The sequence below is a fragment of the Castanea sativa genome, chromosome 7 (genome assembly GCF_040712315.1).
Source record: "Castanea sativa cultivar Marrone di Chiusa Pesio chromosome 7, ASM4071231v1".
Lineage (NCBI taxonomy): Eukaryota > Viridiplantae > Streptophyta > Magnoliopsida > Fagales > Fagaceae > Castanea > Castanea sativa.
In genome coordinates, this window is record NC_134019.1 from 37,837,100 (window position 1) to 37,855,579 (window position 18,480).

General features: G+C 33.6%; 1 protein-coding gene across 1 annotated transcript; it reads right to left on the reverse strand.

Annotated features, from left to right (window-relative positions):
* Window positions 1-957: 957 nt before the first annotated feature.
* Window positions 958-9,859, reverse strand: LOC142642982 (SUMO-activating enzyme subunit 2). The gene is made up of 11 exons (XM_075817454.1): window positions 9,478-9,859; window positions 9,298-9,387; window positions 6,858-6,941; window positions 6,569-6,787; window positions 6,006-6,107; window positions 4,872-5,324; window positions 4,489-4,718; window positions 3,709-3,802; window positions 3,413-3,595; window positions 3,239-3,336; window positions 958-1,596 (listed from the first exon to the last, which is right to left on the reverse strand). The coding sequence occupies exons 1-11, from the start codon at window positions 9,508-9,510 to the stop codon at window positions 1,263-1,265; spliced, it is 1,920 nt and encodes a 639-aa protein (XP_075673569.1). The 5' UTR covers window positions 9,511-9,859; the 3' UTR covers window positions 958-1,262.
* Between the last annotated feature and the right edge of the window lie 8,621 nt (window positions 9,860-18,480).

Here is an 18,480-nt window from a genome sequence, read left to right on the forward strand (position 1 = left end):
ACATCTTCCTCTCAAAGACAGCATTATTTGGGTCCATAACCAGTGAGATATTTTTTGTTAAATCAGCCTACCTTACTGATCAATCTATCTATCAGATTTGAGCACTCAGGTTCTCTTCTTACTAGTGAAATGCGAATGCAAAACGCTTTGGAGTCTCAGAATAATGGAAGGATTGATTGGGAGCTGCTGCCCATCACCCATATTAACCATCTCTTTTTCCTAAATCTCTTTGCCTCTATAGTTTGGATGAACTCAAAATGGCCTTTTAATTTTGCAAATCTGCCATTAAAGTGCACTTAATTGGGTAAAGATTGATCTTATCCCCTTCATCCTTTCTAAAAATTTCCAAAAAAAAAAAAAAGGCTTGCAGTGTCTGGACTGCTTTAGATGTCTCACTGTCTAAGGCTCTCGTGCTTCGTCAAGAGGCAAAAGCAACCCAGTTAGGCCTAGCCGTCTTAAAAGCTTCAAACTAGGGCTCAAGTATGTTCAATTTGAAAGTGATGAAAGAATCCTGATACATGCTATAAGAAAAAACTCCAGCAGTTTAACCGCCCACCCAACGGGAGTTTGAAGCCATCAGAAAAGATTTTCCTGACTTGTTCCTTTTGTTGCTTTTGAATTTTAATTTTGCCCAAGATCTTGTAATAATACTTAGAGCCACAATGTTGCACTTTGGGCCTCCTTTTGTAAGACTTGGGACCCCGTCTCATCAATTGAGGAGCATGACTAGCCAGTCCCCCCTATTCCTGCTTTTGTTTCTCGTTAGATCTCATTATTATTCACCAGAAACAAAAACAAGAATAGCTTTATGGGACTCCTAGTAAAAAAATCTAGCATGTAACTTACAGTGCCTACTACACCTCTGGATGCTCCAATCGGTTTCTTTGATCGGCATCTTATGATCGCTGGGGCTTTCAATTACACCATCTGAAACCACGGTTTCAAATAGCACGAGTCTGGCTTGCAACATCATAGTCATTAAATCAATCACTGAATTCACGTCAGGTCAATCCCATCAATGCTACAGTCCCACTAACGTCTAAACTCTGTTAATTTAGCTAGGAAGAATACACATTGTCCCTACACTGTAAAACATACAAGGGAATGGAGAGGCCAATTAACCATATCTAACTCAGAGCACAAAAACTAAATATTTAGGCCTAAAGCAACCATTGTGAGCACCAAAGAATCGCCATATCTCCCTATTTTGATACAAAATTATGATGTAAGTTGCACCCTCCATAATTAAGTCCAAGCAAGGACTATTGCATCCTTTTCCTCTTGTTGAGGCCTGGATCTCCATCAAGCATCACAAGGTCATCATCATCATCAACCACTTCCAATTTGCCATGATTTTTAGTTTCATCAGTAAAACTCAAAAGGTCTTGACCAGAAATCTCAGACAGTCTTCTTTTCTTCCCAGAAGGAACATCCATCTCAACATTATCTTCAGCCTCCACCGGCACCGCCTGTGAAGCGTTCGATGTGCTCCCACCATTGCCATTAGACTTATTATCATCCTTTTCAACTGAAGAAGCTTGAGTCCATCCAGAGAGAAGCATTCCATCAGGTTCCTTTTCTTCATCAAACTCCTCTCTGTCAGAAAGAAATGTACACAGAATTTTACTAAGAGCCCGTTTGGATAGAACTTATTGTTGAAAACTAAAAATACTGTAGCAAAATAATTTTTAAATGTGTGAATAGTGCTGCGAGACCCATTTTTAATAAAAAATTGCTGAAAAAGTGCGTAAACAGTGCGCACACTGCGCATTTGTCCCCCCGCAGCAGAAACGAAGAAAAAAAAAAAAAAAAAAGGGAAAACGCAAAAAGCAAAACGTAGAAAAAATAATCCGGATCCAAACACATTCTAAGTAGCTCAGATACAGAAACCAAAGACAAACCCCAACCCACCTCTTATGCCCAAAGGGATGGGGGGAGGGGGAACATTTCTCAAAAAAAATTATTGGAAAGTTACACACGTAGGGTCTTCAATCCACAACTTCACTCTCCAGCTAGCACTTATAAGGGGAGCAGGTGCCAATTGAGCTAAAGCTCATTGGCAAATTGACTATCAAAATTTAAAAGCCAGGGGATGATTACACATTCCACACGCACACATCTTATTCACATGACATTACAGACTGCATATTTTGAAGCAGTTATACATGTATTATCACATAAGCAGGTTGGACAGATCCTGTAAAATCACATATCAAAAGGGAATCCGTAGTAGTTTATTCATCATCTGGCATTAGCTAGTTTAAAGGCACAATTTCAAGCATATGAAAAGTGACTTCTAACAACCATGTAAAATCATTTGAGATATCACTACAACAATGAGACTGATTTCAGCCACTAAATCCATTCTCAGAAAATGACTCACTAATAAAACACCCTTTCACAAAATTCTTCTACCCACAATTGAAAAGAGCGAAAACACCAAGAAATCTTACTGGAAAGCAATTATCCTAAAACAATTCTAAACCAAAGGATCTGCTACACAGCCAATGTTAGTCCAAAAACCAAGTGGAAATACTTTATTTTTACATGTAATAAAAATTTTATTCAAAGGGCAAGTCCAAATACAATATAATAATATCAACCAATATACAAGCTATAATCCTATAAAACAAAACAAATTAAGGGCTGTGGAATGTAGGTAGATAAAGAACATATCCAGATACAACTCTGAAGACATAGGTTGGCATCTGTTTAGGATGTTATTTCAGCAGTTTATTATGTGCAACATATGGCGAGAACGAAACAACAGAATTTTCAAAGGGGAGGAGCGTTCTATCATCAAATTGATGCGCATTTTCCTTCTGTCTTTGTTTGAATGGAGGACTGCTTTGAGTGGTCTTGACATACCCTCTGTTTTAGATTTTGTAGATTTATGTTATTTTGGGCAGTCTTTTGCTTTCCTTGTACACATCGAGCGTACCAAGGAATTTGCTTCTTTCCTTGTTTTTTCTCATTTTTTAAATGAAGTTTTTATTTACCAATCAAAAAAAAATACTCTGAAGACATGTCACTTCCTTTTCTTTACTTTTCTTTTTCTCTTATTATTTTGACAAGTCTCAGGACATCTCACAGTTGTGTTAAAACACAAAAGCTAGCCATCCAAATAGTTGTGAAACTTGGAAATCTAAGGGACTTTAACAAATTAGATCAAAAGTTTATAATTTTTTTCTTTAAGCAAGCAGAAATGAAGCTCATACTAGGGAGGGTCAAGAAAAACCTGTGCTTGATATTGATATTGCAAGTAAGTTCTTGTTTTAGATCCTCAACTGTAACTGTAGTCCCACTAGTAACTGGAGAAGGAAGCTCAGACAACACCTGAGATTTAAAGAGGAAAAAACTGCATTGAGAATACAATGGCAAGAAAGACTAAACACAAAGAAAGGAAACATACCTTCTCAAGGTTTGCTGCATAATTCGCAACCATGGCTTCATCAAGATCATCACCAACTTCATATAGAAGTGCTGCCCCATGCATAATAAGTGGAAAGTACATCCCAAGCTTGGCCTTAACAATCTTTTCAACGAAGTCTCGCAATTTTGCACGGTGAGTATTGATCTCGAGCGTTAGTGGACTCTATTTTGAGTCAAATCACATGCGAGCATATTGCAATTGTGAGTAAAATGTAATAAAAATTAATACCATTAAAATTTACAAGAGGGTGAAGGGGAAGGGAAGATCTAACATGCCTCAGAACAAACGTAGCATGATTTGTTAGCCTCAAATGGTTCCACTGGCATCAGCAGCATCTTCCTTGTCGGATGCTCTAGACAATATGTCATCCTATAAACGTCCCAATCAGATTAGAGCAAGCCAGCCCCAAAATAGATTTAAACAAAAAGAAAAGGAAAAAAACTACTCAGTTCATGCTATAACATTATCATCAAAAATGGTGCCTCGCCAACCTCAAACAGGTAAAAATTTCAGAACAAGAAAATGATTAATATCCTTCCCCAATAGCAAATCTAAAAAATTATTCCCCAATAGCAGTTGGGCTTCGGTGTTCACTTATGATGGAATTGACACCATTCACTCACTCTAAAGAAAATTTGAAAATGACTGTGCAAGTTGGACCTCGCCCTTCAGCTCTAATAAGCCAACCATAGCAAAATAATTCAAATGGAAAACAATGAACTTACCCAATACAGAATATATATATATATACACACACACAGCATCCTTTATCTTTTTATTAGTTGGGGGTTGTCAAAAGTTAAAAGCATTTTTCTTCTTTAAGCAACAATAGATGACAATGAATTCAGCTGCAAAATGCTCATTGACAAATAAGGTATAGAACTTGTCATATGCAAATAACTACAAGTCAATAAACATGAATTAAAACAAACCAAAAACTGTAAAACCATTGCTTCCACTATCACAACATGAGAACAAGCATTTACAAAATCAGGGGCTAACTGTACTTCAAAAGGAAGATACATCCAATAGAAAAGAATATACACTGAGCACACCTATAATTGTTGGTATCATTTTGCAGCACCTTGATTGCCTCTATCACAATCAACCCAGCAATTATAGCATTCGTTGTTGCAACAGCATGGACAATATTACCAGCAATACCTTTGGCTTCAAAAAGGCTATGCAAAGGGATTCCAAAAGAAGAAGCCCTTATATTTGCAGCAGCAGTAACAAACTCCACAGCTAACTGATCATCTTTGTCAAAAGTCAGGTTTCCAATCTCCTGCTTACCAGGAAATTAAAAAATAAATGAATTAAAAAATAAAAATAAAAATAAAAAATAAAACCCTTCAAAGTATGGTGTTGACTGTTGACATCGGAAAATAATTCAAATGGTCAATAGCTGTCCAAAATACAGCAATAGTTCAAACCAAACCTTCTCCCTTTTCATGAAAAATAATTTGAAAGCCTCCATAAAGATTCTACTATTTTCCTTAAGGCACCATATATCCTGTGGATTCTTCATTCCCAGAGATGCCATGGCAGATACTGAAGATGGATCACTTGCTGCATTATCCACATTTCCATTCTGCTGAGCGATTTCATCATGCAAAAAATCCCTACTATATATAGGCTTTGGTCTATTACGGTTCTTCCATGTCTCTTCATTAGATAAAGCTTCTTCAATGTTATAACCAAACACGTGATCATATATTCTCCTTCCATACTGTTCAATGTCTTCATCTTTTCTACGTTCAATTACATCTTCTACATGTTCTGATGAGCTCGTAGCATCAGTAGAACGCACATTTAAATCATTTTCCTGATTTTTGTCTCCAAATAATTTTGTGAAAAGTAAGTCCTTTGCCCATACAATACAGTGAACAAACTGCAAAAGTTAAACAGATATGTCATAGCCTAGGACTTACACAGAGTATGAGTTTATCTTGAAAATGATCAAAGCAAGAAGCCTAAGTCATTAAACCTAGTGACAAATGATCATTCACACATGATTATAACTGTTCAATCAGAAAACAAACTACAGTTGCAGTTGCAGATAATTATCTACCAAAATCTAAAAGAAATGGCAGTCACAACAACTATGGAGCCACAAGTTAAAAGCTTTTCTGTCCTTTGAAAAGGGGTGCAATTTTTCTTGTTCTTTTCTTCTTCCTTTTTTATTTTTTGCCACCTCCCAGGTTTCCAAGGTAATTTTTCATTTTTAGAGGTGTGCCTCTCACAATATTGCGCTTGGTCCCTTCAATGCGTCTTCACTGCAACTTGGTTTCCTCAACATCATCTTACTACGTATCTTCTATTTTCGCATTATTGGAATTGTTATTTAAATACTTACAAGCCTAACCAACATAAGACCTCAACTATTTTATTAAAAATAATTTTCTAGTTAAAAGCATAAGTAATAATTCATGGCAGACAAACAGATCATCCAAAAAAAAAGATGATTCATGGCAGACAACTGAAAACTAAAGGCTCATGTTTTCCAACTCAAACATAATAACGCAGTTGATTAAAAACAAAACAATAACAAACCAATAAGCATTTGAAATACCTTTGATGGTGTGCTAGTAATAGTGCAAACAGGATAAGTTTTGGGGGCAGGTTTTGGCTGACACTCATAGCACTCTGTTCTTCCCTTCACATGTACAGTTACCTGCTTCCACAAATTAGTACAAATAAGGAAAAAGATACCATCATCAACGAAGGAGCCATCATCTAGTACACTAAAAATCAACTGTACAGAATAATTATCCTATAACTGTTATAGAGAGCACCATCCTCATCAAAATAACAAATGCCATATATATTTTTGATAAGTTACAAATGCCATATATATGGACAAAAAGTGCAACCACTTTCTTATCAAATTATCTTTGGAAAAACAAACAAGAGTTATGATTTGCAATTATTTTATGAATTAATAAACCTACTTTGTGTGTGTGTGTGTGTGTGTGTGTGTGTGTATAGAAATACACAACATACAATGATCAAGGGAAGGGGAAATGACAAGCACACATGCACACAAACAAAGCATAATTGAATAAAGTCCATATTACAGACCTGTTTAGTATAAGATAAATGATTTCTTTCAAATAAATATAGATAGTAAATCACCTGCCCAAGGAAGCCAGTAGTCCCACTTTCAACCAAAGGAACTTCAGCAGCCAAGCTTAGGCGATTTACATGTCGTCTTGCATCTAAGTTGTCAAGGCCGTTCAGAACAACATTAAATTGCTTGAAGAAGTCCACATTAAAGTCAGGATCCTTGACATTAGCATGGTATGGAGTAATGCTTATGTGAGGTCTAAATCTTAAGACAGCATCCCGAGCAACCTGGTTGAAAATTCTATGAGAAGATCATAAAAAAGAAGGTGCTTGTGCAAGATATTGGAAATGTACTAACTTTGGCCTTGGATTGCCCAACATGTGATTTTCGGAATAGAAATTGTCTGTTAAGGTTGCTGACTTCAATAGTGTCCATGTCAATCTGCAAATTAGAAGTAACAAATGCATGAGAAAATTGTTATGAAAACAACAATGTATACCGACAATTCTCCTGCTTAAAACCACAAAAACTTTGAAAAGATCATCAGAAAATACAGTATCACCACGGCCACACAAATTGTAGACAGAAAAGAGTTTATCAAACAAGAATGACTAATTACCAAAGTATCCAGAAAGAATCAAATATCAAGTGGAGACTGGAGAGAGGAGCTGGGGGTATGGAAAGCATGGACTTCTTTATCTTATGATTATACAAATATGATACAAATGGTTAGTTTCAAGTTATACTTGGTGTAAATATAGATTAATGTCAGTTATACCACCCAATATCTTTTTATTGGCCAAGTATTTTGTCAAATTGCCCATTAAATTATATGCTTTCCATACCCATCATGCTCATCAAATATCAAGATGAATGGGAATTAAGGCCATCTCAATCTTTAAGAATGCTATTTATTTTTTTAATATTTTAAAATACACTAAATACATAATTTTATGGATTGGGTAGTAAAGGGCATCCTAACCTAATTTGAACCTAACCCAATACGTACATACACGTTTGAGCACATGCACAAAGACAAATAATTGTCAATACAGATATATATATATATATATATATATATATATATTATCTAGAAAACCCCCCACTGACTGCGGATGAAAATGAGAGAAAGATCAAGAGAAACCAGACGCGCTGATTAGATTTATTGCTCAGGCATATCTATCGCAAATTCATATCACTATGAATAACTGTATGTGTATATGTGTGTCCGTGTGTGTGTGTGTGTGTGTGTGTGTTAGAGTCTTAGATGACTACTCTGATTAGATTTATTGCTCATCATGCATATATCTATTGCAAATTCATGTCACTATGAATACCTGTATGTGTATATATGTGTGTGTGCGTGTGTTAGAGTCTTAGATGACTACTCTGATTAGATTTATTGCTCATCATGCATATCTATTGCAAATTCATCATTATGAATAACTGTATGAGTGAACTAATTGACATATGTGTGTGTGTGTGTGTATTTTATAGAAGACTACTGTTACTACAGGCAAGCTCTTAGAGCTTGCTGAAAAGAATGTGAAACTGGCAGTTGTGGAGGATAAGGCCAGACAATTTGAAGAGGCCTATAAGCTTTATATGAAGGCATTTGAGTATGCAGGCACTTATCTCTTCTATGAGAACAATCCATGGCTTAAGAAGCAGAATAGGCAGTCATTTTTGGGTCATTATAGAAGGGCAACAAAAATAAGAGGCCGTCATAACTTACATGGACCCTCTTTATCTAATAGAGCAGAAAGCGGGCTTGGTCTTACAAAGTTGAATGTGAAGTTGAGTCATGTGGGCGGACTTGAGGCTTGCAAAGCAGTATTGGTTGAAGCTGCCATAGTGCCTATCGAGAATCCTCAATTTTTTACCGGTAAGTTCTCCCTCCATCATTGTATTTAACTTTTGGGTTTTTTAATCTCTGCTTTTAGTTTATTTGATGAATAGTAGCATGTTCCCTATAACAGGACTACATCATTCAATAGCACAAAAATTTCAACACGTTATCACCACAACTGACCTTACAACACTGCCAAAGAGCTATAGCACAACTGGCACCTCCTTCCTTATAAGTTACGGGGGGAGGATGACATCATGGTTCTATCAAGTAAAGTATTCCCACCATGTCTCAACCTAACCGTTAAAATCTTGAAATGGAAGAATCTCAAAATCCTAGCCCGAACTGAAGTACCGGTGGCACTCGCTAACTAGCTGGCCTCAAGATATAACTGACACTTTAATTACATATCAGTCAGTCCAACTGCAACTGAACTTTAAACCCTCGACGACACTCAGATTTAACCTTATTGGTCTATAACTACACGTGCCGCAACCACCATCCACGGAGCACAACTAACATAATAATACAAACAAAATCGAAAACTCCAAGCTTATAAATTCTTAAACAAATTCGATGAAGCACAAAAAGGGAAAAGATTATAACCATTTAAAGCAAAACTCCTCTAACTTGTTACGTTATGCAATGCACAGCAACATTAAATTGATCAATGTTTTTGGTAAGTACTAAATCGAAATTCATAAATCCTAGTACCTTACAAAAATTCCCCAACAAGACAAACCCTAAGCAATCACTAAAACCCTCCAAGAACCAAACACATAAAAAAAATTTAAATTAAATTTTTTTAAAAAAAACCTTCAATCAACTAGTAAACAGAAGCAAAAATTACTAAACCCTAGAATAATAAACAGCGGTCAAAGTAGAAGAAACCAAAAACCAAAAAAAAAAAAAAAAAAAAACCAGTAATAAGAATAGAAGAAAACTGACAATATGAATGTCTTGGAAGCCAGAGAGAGCGAGAGTCTTGAGAAGCTCGCAGCCGATACCGCCAGCACCAACCATAAGGACCTTCGCGCCCTACAAAAAACGAAAAGCCCCAAAAATATTAGCGAAAAGCTGAAATTGAAGAGAGAGAGATTAGGGTTTTTGAGGGGGGGAGGGGAGTACCTTAATGGAAGATAACTGGTTTTGAGAAGCCATGAGAGAGAGAAACAAGAAGGAGGAGAGTGAGTTGAAATTTGGAATATGGAAGGTTTAATAAGAAGTGTAGTATTGTTATTATTATTATTATATACCATAAAGAGAGAGAGAGAGAGAGAGAGAGAGGAATCGAACGTGGGACTAGAGAGAGAAATGGTGAGGAATCTAGGAGAGAGAGAGAGAGAGATAGAGGAAATGGAAAAAGGTTAGTGACCGTGGGCTTCGTGGAAAGGTCACACCAACACACGAGACGCAAGTCGCAACTAAAGAGTTGCGGCTTCTGCTTCTTTCAACTGGTGCTGCTGCTGCTGCTGCAGCAAAGGGAGAGTGAAAAGTGGACGACTGGGGTGAGGGGGGCGCCAAATTATCAGTATTAAGATTTGTTACCTAATCAAAAAGTGAAGTGATGATATTCAATCTCATCTCTCTCTCTCTCTCTCTGTCTCTGTGGAAAATGGAGGATTGGAATTGTTTGCCTATGCAAACCTATAGAAATAAATAATGGTTACCATTACTAGTCCTACAAATAAAAAATAAATACTATGGACCCGATAGCCAATGTTATTCTAATAACTTTATTTATATTTTTTAAAAAGATGTGAATAAAAAAGTAAATAAAAATATGTGTAATATTATTTAAATATTAAAAATTGTTGTTATCACCGCATATTTTTGGTACAATAACCACTTTATAAATATAAGTGTTTGTGAAAAACGAGGATCAATATTCAAGTTTTCAGGAAAAAATTCCAACCACATATATAGAAATTCTATCTTTAAGAAACAAAAAATACGGTGGTTCAAAATACATTACCCAACACCCCTATATATTTGTAACTCATTATTGTCCTCGGTATATCAGCCCATTTGAGAAACTACTTTATATATATATATATATATATATATAGAGAGAGAGAGAGAGAGAGAGAGAGAGAGAGAGTTTTGACTCTTTTGACCGACAGAATATGATCCTAGTATAATAAAAGTATTCTATAGTTTAAATAAATAAATGAATAAGTATTCTATAATTTCATTCAATTAATTCACTTAATGACTCTTTCTCAAAAAAAAATTCACTTAATAACTATTGTTTATTTAATTACTAGACTCATCACATATATTTTGCACATGAAATAATTTATTCGTTTTTTTTGTTTAATGTTTAAAAATGATATATAAATAATCGTTTGTATTTTTTTTAAAGTAAGAGGTAGGGTAACGTGGAATAATGTTTAAAAATAAAATAGAGATAGTGTCTAAGTTTTAGGTTGAATTGAGAAGATAAAGGAAAAAATCTAAAATTTATGAACTCTAAATTACTCTTTTAACCAATTTGTGTTTTTTAATTTAAACTTTTTTAACTAAAAGATAGGAGTATTTTATAAAGTTTAAGAATTTGTGTGGAGTATTTTAGCACACAAAATACTGAAACCCAAATAAGGAATCATCTTATTGATAGTATAAAATCTATAGATATAGATTATTATTATTATCATTGTTGTTGTTGTTGCTGAGATTATCTAAAGTTTGGAGGATTCACATTATCTACAGTTTTTCAATAAATTTCACCATGAAGTTCCTAAAATCCTATCTACTCATTTTGAAATAAGAATATTAGATTTTATCACGTCATCAACTTTTTAAATAGCATTTATTATTAGTGTTGTGGTATTTATTTAGATTTTAAATGATGTGGTCAAATTCATTCCCTTACCATGATAAGTATGAAATAGTGGAATTTTTGAGAAACAAACACACACACACACTGACATACACACAATAGAGAGGGAATGGAGTTCTAATATAAAGGCACACCACAACTCTACTCAAAAGCTGAAATAGTGGAATTGATAGGATAAAATACTAATTTCTCTTATTATCAACAAAAAAATAATACTAATTCCTCCTCTTCTTCTTTTCCTCAAAAAGTCAATTTTTCATTCACTCATAATTGAAATATAGTTGAATGAATTTGGAACGAAATTCCCATAATGCCATTTATGTTTTACAAATTTATTATGATTCGTCTTTAGTATTATTTGCCTCACTTTACTCATTTCACATTTTGAGACGAGAGATTTAATTTTTAAATGTCTCAATTGAAAAAACTAAAGAGCATTGAACGAAACTCTTGGCATAAAATTTTTTTTTCATATTCATTATTGAAATTAGAGTTTGGAATATTGTTCCAACACTAACGCAAAAGCCTAACAGGGTTATAGTGTGAAATGCCTACAAGGCTACATCAACTATACAGCCCCCCTTTCCACCTTTCTAGTCAATGCTTATCAACACACATCATATTTGTTCCCACAGTGATTATGGTCTCATTGTTGCGATCCTATGATAGCTACATAATATATATCCGGACAAAATAAAAGTCAATAATACTATCTAGAACGGGATATGGAATCCACAAAATTACATGTTAGATCTTCATGTAAATCAATAGTCGTACAAAAGTATGAAATTAGGAGGAGCGCTATTGATAATGAATATATAGGTGATATTGCTAATGGTATACCAACTTTCACGTGGAATAATGAATATATTCTACAATGTGTGTACTTGGTGGGTGAGCCATCATATTCTAATATAGGTCAGGAAGGACAAAGGGACATTGGTGCATTTGTGTTTTTGGCAAACATGGGGTTATTAATCAGTCAAGTTGCTATACTATGTCTAGGTATATGCACGTTAGAAATGCTTTCTAAAGTGCCAATATCATAACTTTCGTATTGATTCGGATTTAATATCCATACCTCTCAATCTATTGGGACCAAACATGTTAATCGAGATATTTATAAGGCATTATGCTATTACTAAAGATATTACAAATGTTAATCGAGCTATTTATATGCACATTAGAAATGCTTTCTAAAATGCCAATACTATATCTTTCATATTGATTCAGATTTAATATCCACACCTTCCAACCTATTGGGACCAAACATGTTAGTCGATATATTTATAAGGCATTATGCTATTACTAAAGATACTACAAATTTTATCATATAACATTTACATTGTTAGATTATGACATAAAACTTGTGGTAGTTTTAATATTTTTAATGTAAATGCTATGTCATAAAATTTTGAGTATTGAAACTTTTGAGTAGGGGTGTCTAGCCCACCCACCCAAACTCGACCCGTAACCACCCAATTCAACTACTCCAATGGTCAAACTCGGTCCCGACCTTCAAAAACCCAATGTTCACGAGTCGGTTTCAAATCTCCTCCTCCAAAACCAATGAAACTCAACCCACCCAAATACTCAATTTCAGCGATTTTTCAAGATTTCCAACCACATTTTCAATTAAATATAATGGATATACATTGGATCTGACTGAATTTGGCGAGTTCTTTACACAATTTGGTAGAAAATTCACCAAATATGACGAAATCTCACCTCGTTTCAGCGGATTTCGACGATTTTCGATTTCATCCAAAATCAACCACCACCCGACAGCGACCCAAACTGACGAACCTGATATTGTTATGGGTCGGTTGTGGGTTGGGCTCAAATCAACCCATGAACAGCCCTACTTTTAAGGTTACTTATTTATTTATTTTTATTATTTTGAAACTTACTTTTTAGTTAAATTCATAAATTAAGTATTAAAGTATAAATCATTTCTTTATAAATGGGGGTGGCCCTCTGACATTTTAAAAACTTTATTCTTCTCTTGTATATTAATAAAGAGTATCAATTATTTGTAAATTTTACTCAATTTTCCATTGAAATAAGATTCTCTACCATTTAGGGGTGTGTGAATATGTCGGGTTGGGAATTTTCATCCTAACCCAAGCTTGTTGAGTTGAGAAATTCTCAACCTAATCCATGTGGATCAGTTTGGGTTGGATCCTTGGATTATGCTTACGTGCTTCATGCCTTGGTAAAAATTTGAACTTTCCTTAATTAATTACATTTTTTACTAAATTGTTATAATTCACATAAAAAGCCTTAACCTTGTTGCAAATTTCCAAATTCATCAAGCTAAATTTTCAAATACCTAAATGAATCAAACAAAAAAATAATAATAGGGGAATAAAATTCTCAATCCACTAACCCACAAAAACCAACTAGGGGTTTTGGGTGGGGCTAGGTCGGTTTTGTCAAGTTAGTGGTTTAAATGCACACCCTTTCTATTAAATTTTCCAATCTCCTTTAATTATTATTTATATGTTAGACACGTGGTGTTCAAAGATCAAATAAATATCATATGTCTCATATTCGGCTAAAAATAAGAGGAAATTTAACAATTCAATTGAAGGACATCATTTCCCACTGTATATAAACTCATTAACTTTATGAATGTTTAAAACACACGTATTCAATGATATATAAATATCGTAAAATCATTTTTTGTTTCCAAACAACAAACTCTTACTCTTTTTCGTTTCGTATTTATAAAGTATGCAAAAATGCATGGATCTTTTTCCTTTCCAATTAGAAGAAAAGATGCTATAATTTTAAGATTAAAAGTTTGGGCTATGTTATACTCTTTCATTCACAAACAAAATAAAAGCTTTTCTTTTAGTTTTTTTATTTTTATATTTCTCTTATATTATATTGAATATGTTAAGATGTAAAAATGACATTTGTCAAGAGTCTTCTAGCTCGGTGGCATAACATGCTCTCATCTATTAGGAGATTCAAGGTTTGAATCTCTCTTCCCCATGGTTACAAGTTATAACAATCGATTTAAAAAAAAAAAAAAAAATTACTATCGGGACAATTGCACTAACCTCCCATAAGGTTTTTAGTTATTGCACTCCCCATCTCTCTAGTTTGGAATAAGACACTTATCTCCCCTAAAATACAAACTATTTACACTTACCTTTTATGAATGACTTAAAAAAAAAAAAAAAGCATTAAAATACTCCCCAAAAAATGTTTTAATAAATCCCATATTTTTTATTATAGGAGGTGTAGATGACATTTTTATGTGGATGGTAAAATAGATTCCAATTTTTTAAAAGTCTTCTTTAAGTTATAAATAAAAAGTCAATTTAAATAGTTTGCATTTTTGTGGAGATGAGTGTCTTATTTCAAACTAGATGTGTGAGTGTAATAAGGAAAAGACTCATGGGAGGTCAACACAATTTACCCATATATATTATCCAGGCTAATTACATTAACATCATTGAGCTATAGCAAAAACTAAACTAAATATACTCGATTTTCTATAATGACATTAAATCCTTAAATTCTAAGAATAATTGACACCTTGCCCCCCTTGACCTTTTATTTCTTTCAATAATTCGATGATCACAACAACGGGAGAGGGACAATATGGACCCTTAACAATTTTTAAAAAAATAACAGTAAATGTTCATTGAGTTACAAGGCTTAACTCTTCTTTATTTTATTCCAAGTTTTGTTTTTTTTTTTTTTTGAAAGGATTCCAAGTTAAACCATGTTAAAACTTGACATGAAATATTCATTTGAAAAAGAATATTCCCTGTAAAGCAAAAGTCCATCACCCCCAAACACTTTCTTTAATGTAACCAAACACTCCACCAGCTTATTTCGTGTGACCAAACATTCCTCCTTTACACTTTTATTTATTTTCCAGTTCTTTATTTACTATTTACTGTCAATGCCTAGGATATTTATAAATAATTTCCACAGGAAACTACATAAAAATCTTTTATGAAATTATTTGATTCTTGTTTGCTTTTGTTTCCACCGTCTTAAGTCAATCTTTCCAGATTGATTTCAACTATTATATTCTTTTTATAAAATAAAAAAAATTTGTATCCAAAAAAAAGAAAACAATTTTCAAGCTATTGATCATTTTAGTAAACTATTTTATTTTCAGTTTTATAATCTTGCTAAAAATAACCTAATGATAATTATAGGATTTTTATGTTAATCAGGTTCTTCAGGTAATGGATCCAAGATTTTGTCATTGATTTTCAATAAATTTTATCATTTAAATTTTTTATTTGAATTTCAAAGTATTTCTTTTTACATTAATTCACATTGTCACTCTTTCTTCTTCTTTTTTTCTCAATATTTTTTATGTGGATTAGTTGCTTATAAATTTCAAATGCATTGCTTAGAGCATTCACATCATATTGTGCAAAAAATTATACCTATTTTAGAATAAGAACTTATTTTTTCTATTTTACATGCTCACTTTTCAAAACACTCTATATCAAATTATCTATTTTATATTACATTTCATTAAAAACTATTTTCTTATCAAAATTTTATTATTATCCCAAATCATCTCTCTCTTCCTCTTTTAATATTCAAACAAAAACAAGTAAATAATTATTAAAATATTAATTTGCAAAGCTACAATAACTATGTAAATTTACACAATTAATATAGCACAAATGTATTTTTTGACAATAATACTTACACTGATGTGGAAAGTTTTGGGTGTTGGTTGGGTAAAAATTGAGGTTGGTTGTATTTTACAAGACTAATGTAAATGCTCTAATAAAAATAGCAAAGAAGCAAAACATGGAAGAGAATGCTTGTTTGGTTTCATAAATAGGATGGTCCTAGTGTTTGGTTACATCAAATAAGGTGTATGAAAAGTTTGACTTTTGTTTTATAAAAAATATTCCTTAAAAAAGTAACATTATTCTTCAATATTTAACACCGTTTTACCTAAAAAGGTGTTAAGGGGTGGAGTATCAATTAATTTGCTAATTTTGGGAATATAATGTCATTTTTGAAAAGTTGGTATATTAAGTTAAGGTTTGTTACCTTGGGAGTGTCAATATAATTTACCATATATAAGTATAGTGAACCAAAAAATTTACACATTTTTTAACCATTGTCAAGATAATATGTTATGGTTGGTGCAATGTAAAAAAGAAAAAAATCATATCTTTGATTGGGGTGAACAAAACGTTACCGAAGCCGAAGGAATCGACCGGCGCCAATGTAGCCGCATCACTAGTAGGGTAGACCAACTGAGCCGAGGCCGGTGAGCATAGGGCAAGATGTGTCCTGATGCCAGTGTGGTGCAAGCAATGGAGGAGATGCCCAAAACTGATACACCCACCAAACCAACCGATATGATATAATCCTTTTATATATATATAAAACTGAAGCTATAAAACGTCATCATTTTCACTTGGTTGTGAGAAAAGAAAAGCACCAAAATGTCGTCGTTTTGTGCTAGGTTACTGTCTTATTGATACTATAAATTCTTTCTTTCTTTTCTCCTCTCACCTCAACTCTCTCTTTCTCACCTCTCGGCTCTCAACTCTCACCAAGTGCCGCCGACTAGTGCACTCAGCCCAATTGCGGCAAACTGTCGGTAAGTCTCTGTTTCACCTCTCGCCCTTAAGTTCTTAAGATTCTCTCTCTCTCTCTCTCTCTCTCTCTCTCTCTCTCTAATATTCTAATTGTCTAGTAACTGCAATTGAAAGAAAGAAAGAAATAATTTTTTTTAATAATGATTATTCTATAATTGTTCTATAATGATTTTTTCTATAAATGTTCTATAATTGATCTAATTGTCCTATAATGAATTTTTTAATTACTATTTGACCATGAAACCATCTGAATTTAGTATAAGCAATATTGGAACTAGGTCTCTTACTGGACAATAGGAGTGGTTGCTTTCTTTTGCAGGAAAAAATAAGACCAAAAAAGGGTTTTGTGAGTGAATACTCCATAAGTACATAGGCTTTTTAGTATATAAGCTCACTTAGAAGTTAGGTATACCCTCAGAAAAACAATGTCCTCCAAAACTTTGTAGACTCTAAATTGTGCTACTTTAAGTCTTTAACAGTTCAACTAATCAACCTCTGAGATTTTTTGTGTGTACCACTACCTTTCATATTTCTGTCACCACCTCCCTTTCACAATTACTTCGCCCCATTTATTCCTCGTCATGTACTATAGAAGTCTTGTGTGATAGAGATGGGATTTAAAACTAAGTCCACTTCAACTGTTAGAGTTGAATTGAGTAGAAACCATTTTTCAAACCGATTAAACTGACCGCATAAAACTTTACTGCTATATGTTTGAAAATCGACTCTTGGCTGTGTGTAAGGGTGATAATTGGTGTTTGTGTGTCGGGTTCATGTCGTGTCAACTTATGAGTATTCGTCTATATGGGTCAACACTAATCCGACATGTTTATTAAACGAGTCAAGATTTCTCAACCCTAACACAACCCATTTATTAAACGAGTCAATCATATCGACCTGTTTATCAGATTTTATCAAAATAAAATATATATATATGAAAAAATAGACAAACAAATATTTTTAATATAACATCTAGAACTAACGAGTAATTGCATCACAAATAATCGTTCAAAACTAAAGCATATCTCAAGATCACAAAATAATTAATCACAACATATCAAAGAAAATAAACCACAACAATTAATAAGTTTATATACCTAGGATTTGAAAGATATATTGGTAAAATGTCATTTTTTTAAACAGGTTAGATGAGTCAAACAAGTTCTATGGGTTGAACACTAACCCATATCAAATGGGTCAGTCGTGTCAACCTGAATATGACACGAACCTATTAAACCTTAACCTCTAACCGGCTAATTTCGTGTCATATTGTGTCGAGTTCGCAAATCATGTCCAATTTTTCCACCCCTAGTCGTGTGGATTAGTTCCGATTATGGTAAAACCAATACTTATCGGTTCGGTAGAAAAAAACCGATTTAATTGAACTACGCACATCCATACATTGATGGGTTAATGTAAAATAATATGCCACCAATCACAACTTACCATCTTAATAAATTATAAAAATAAATTGCTATTGCTCTATCCATACATTTTCCACCATTTTACTTCACTTTCTATCACACTTAGGATATGTTGTCATTTTTTCCTTCATAGAATGCCAAATACTAATGTCATATAACTCTTTTACTCCGAGACCAGAGCACACTTCTCCGGACACCCAAACACAAGGGGGAAAGAGACGTGGGTCCCCAACAAACACACACCTACTAATTCCTCGCGTTT

Bases quoted from the DNA above. Each gene is read 5' to 3' on its own strand.
- LOC142642982 (XM_075817454.1), bottom strand. From the start codon at position 9,510: ATGGCTTCTCAAAACCAGTTATCTTCCATTAAG. The intron at 6,788-6,857 runs GTTAGTACATTT...ATTTTCAACCAG, and splicing joins TTGGGCAATCCAAGGCCAAA to GTTGCTCGGGATGCTGTCTT. The intron at 3,596-3,708 runs GCATGTTAGATC...GACTCAAAATAG, and splicing joins CATGCTACGTTTGTTCTGAG to AGTCCACTAACGCTCGAGAT.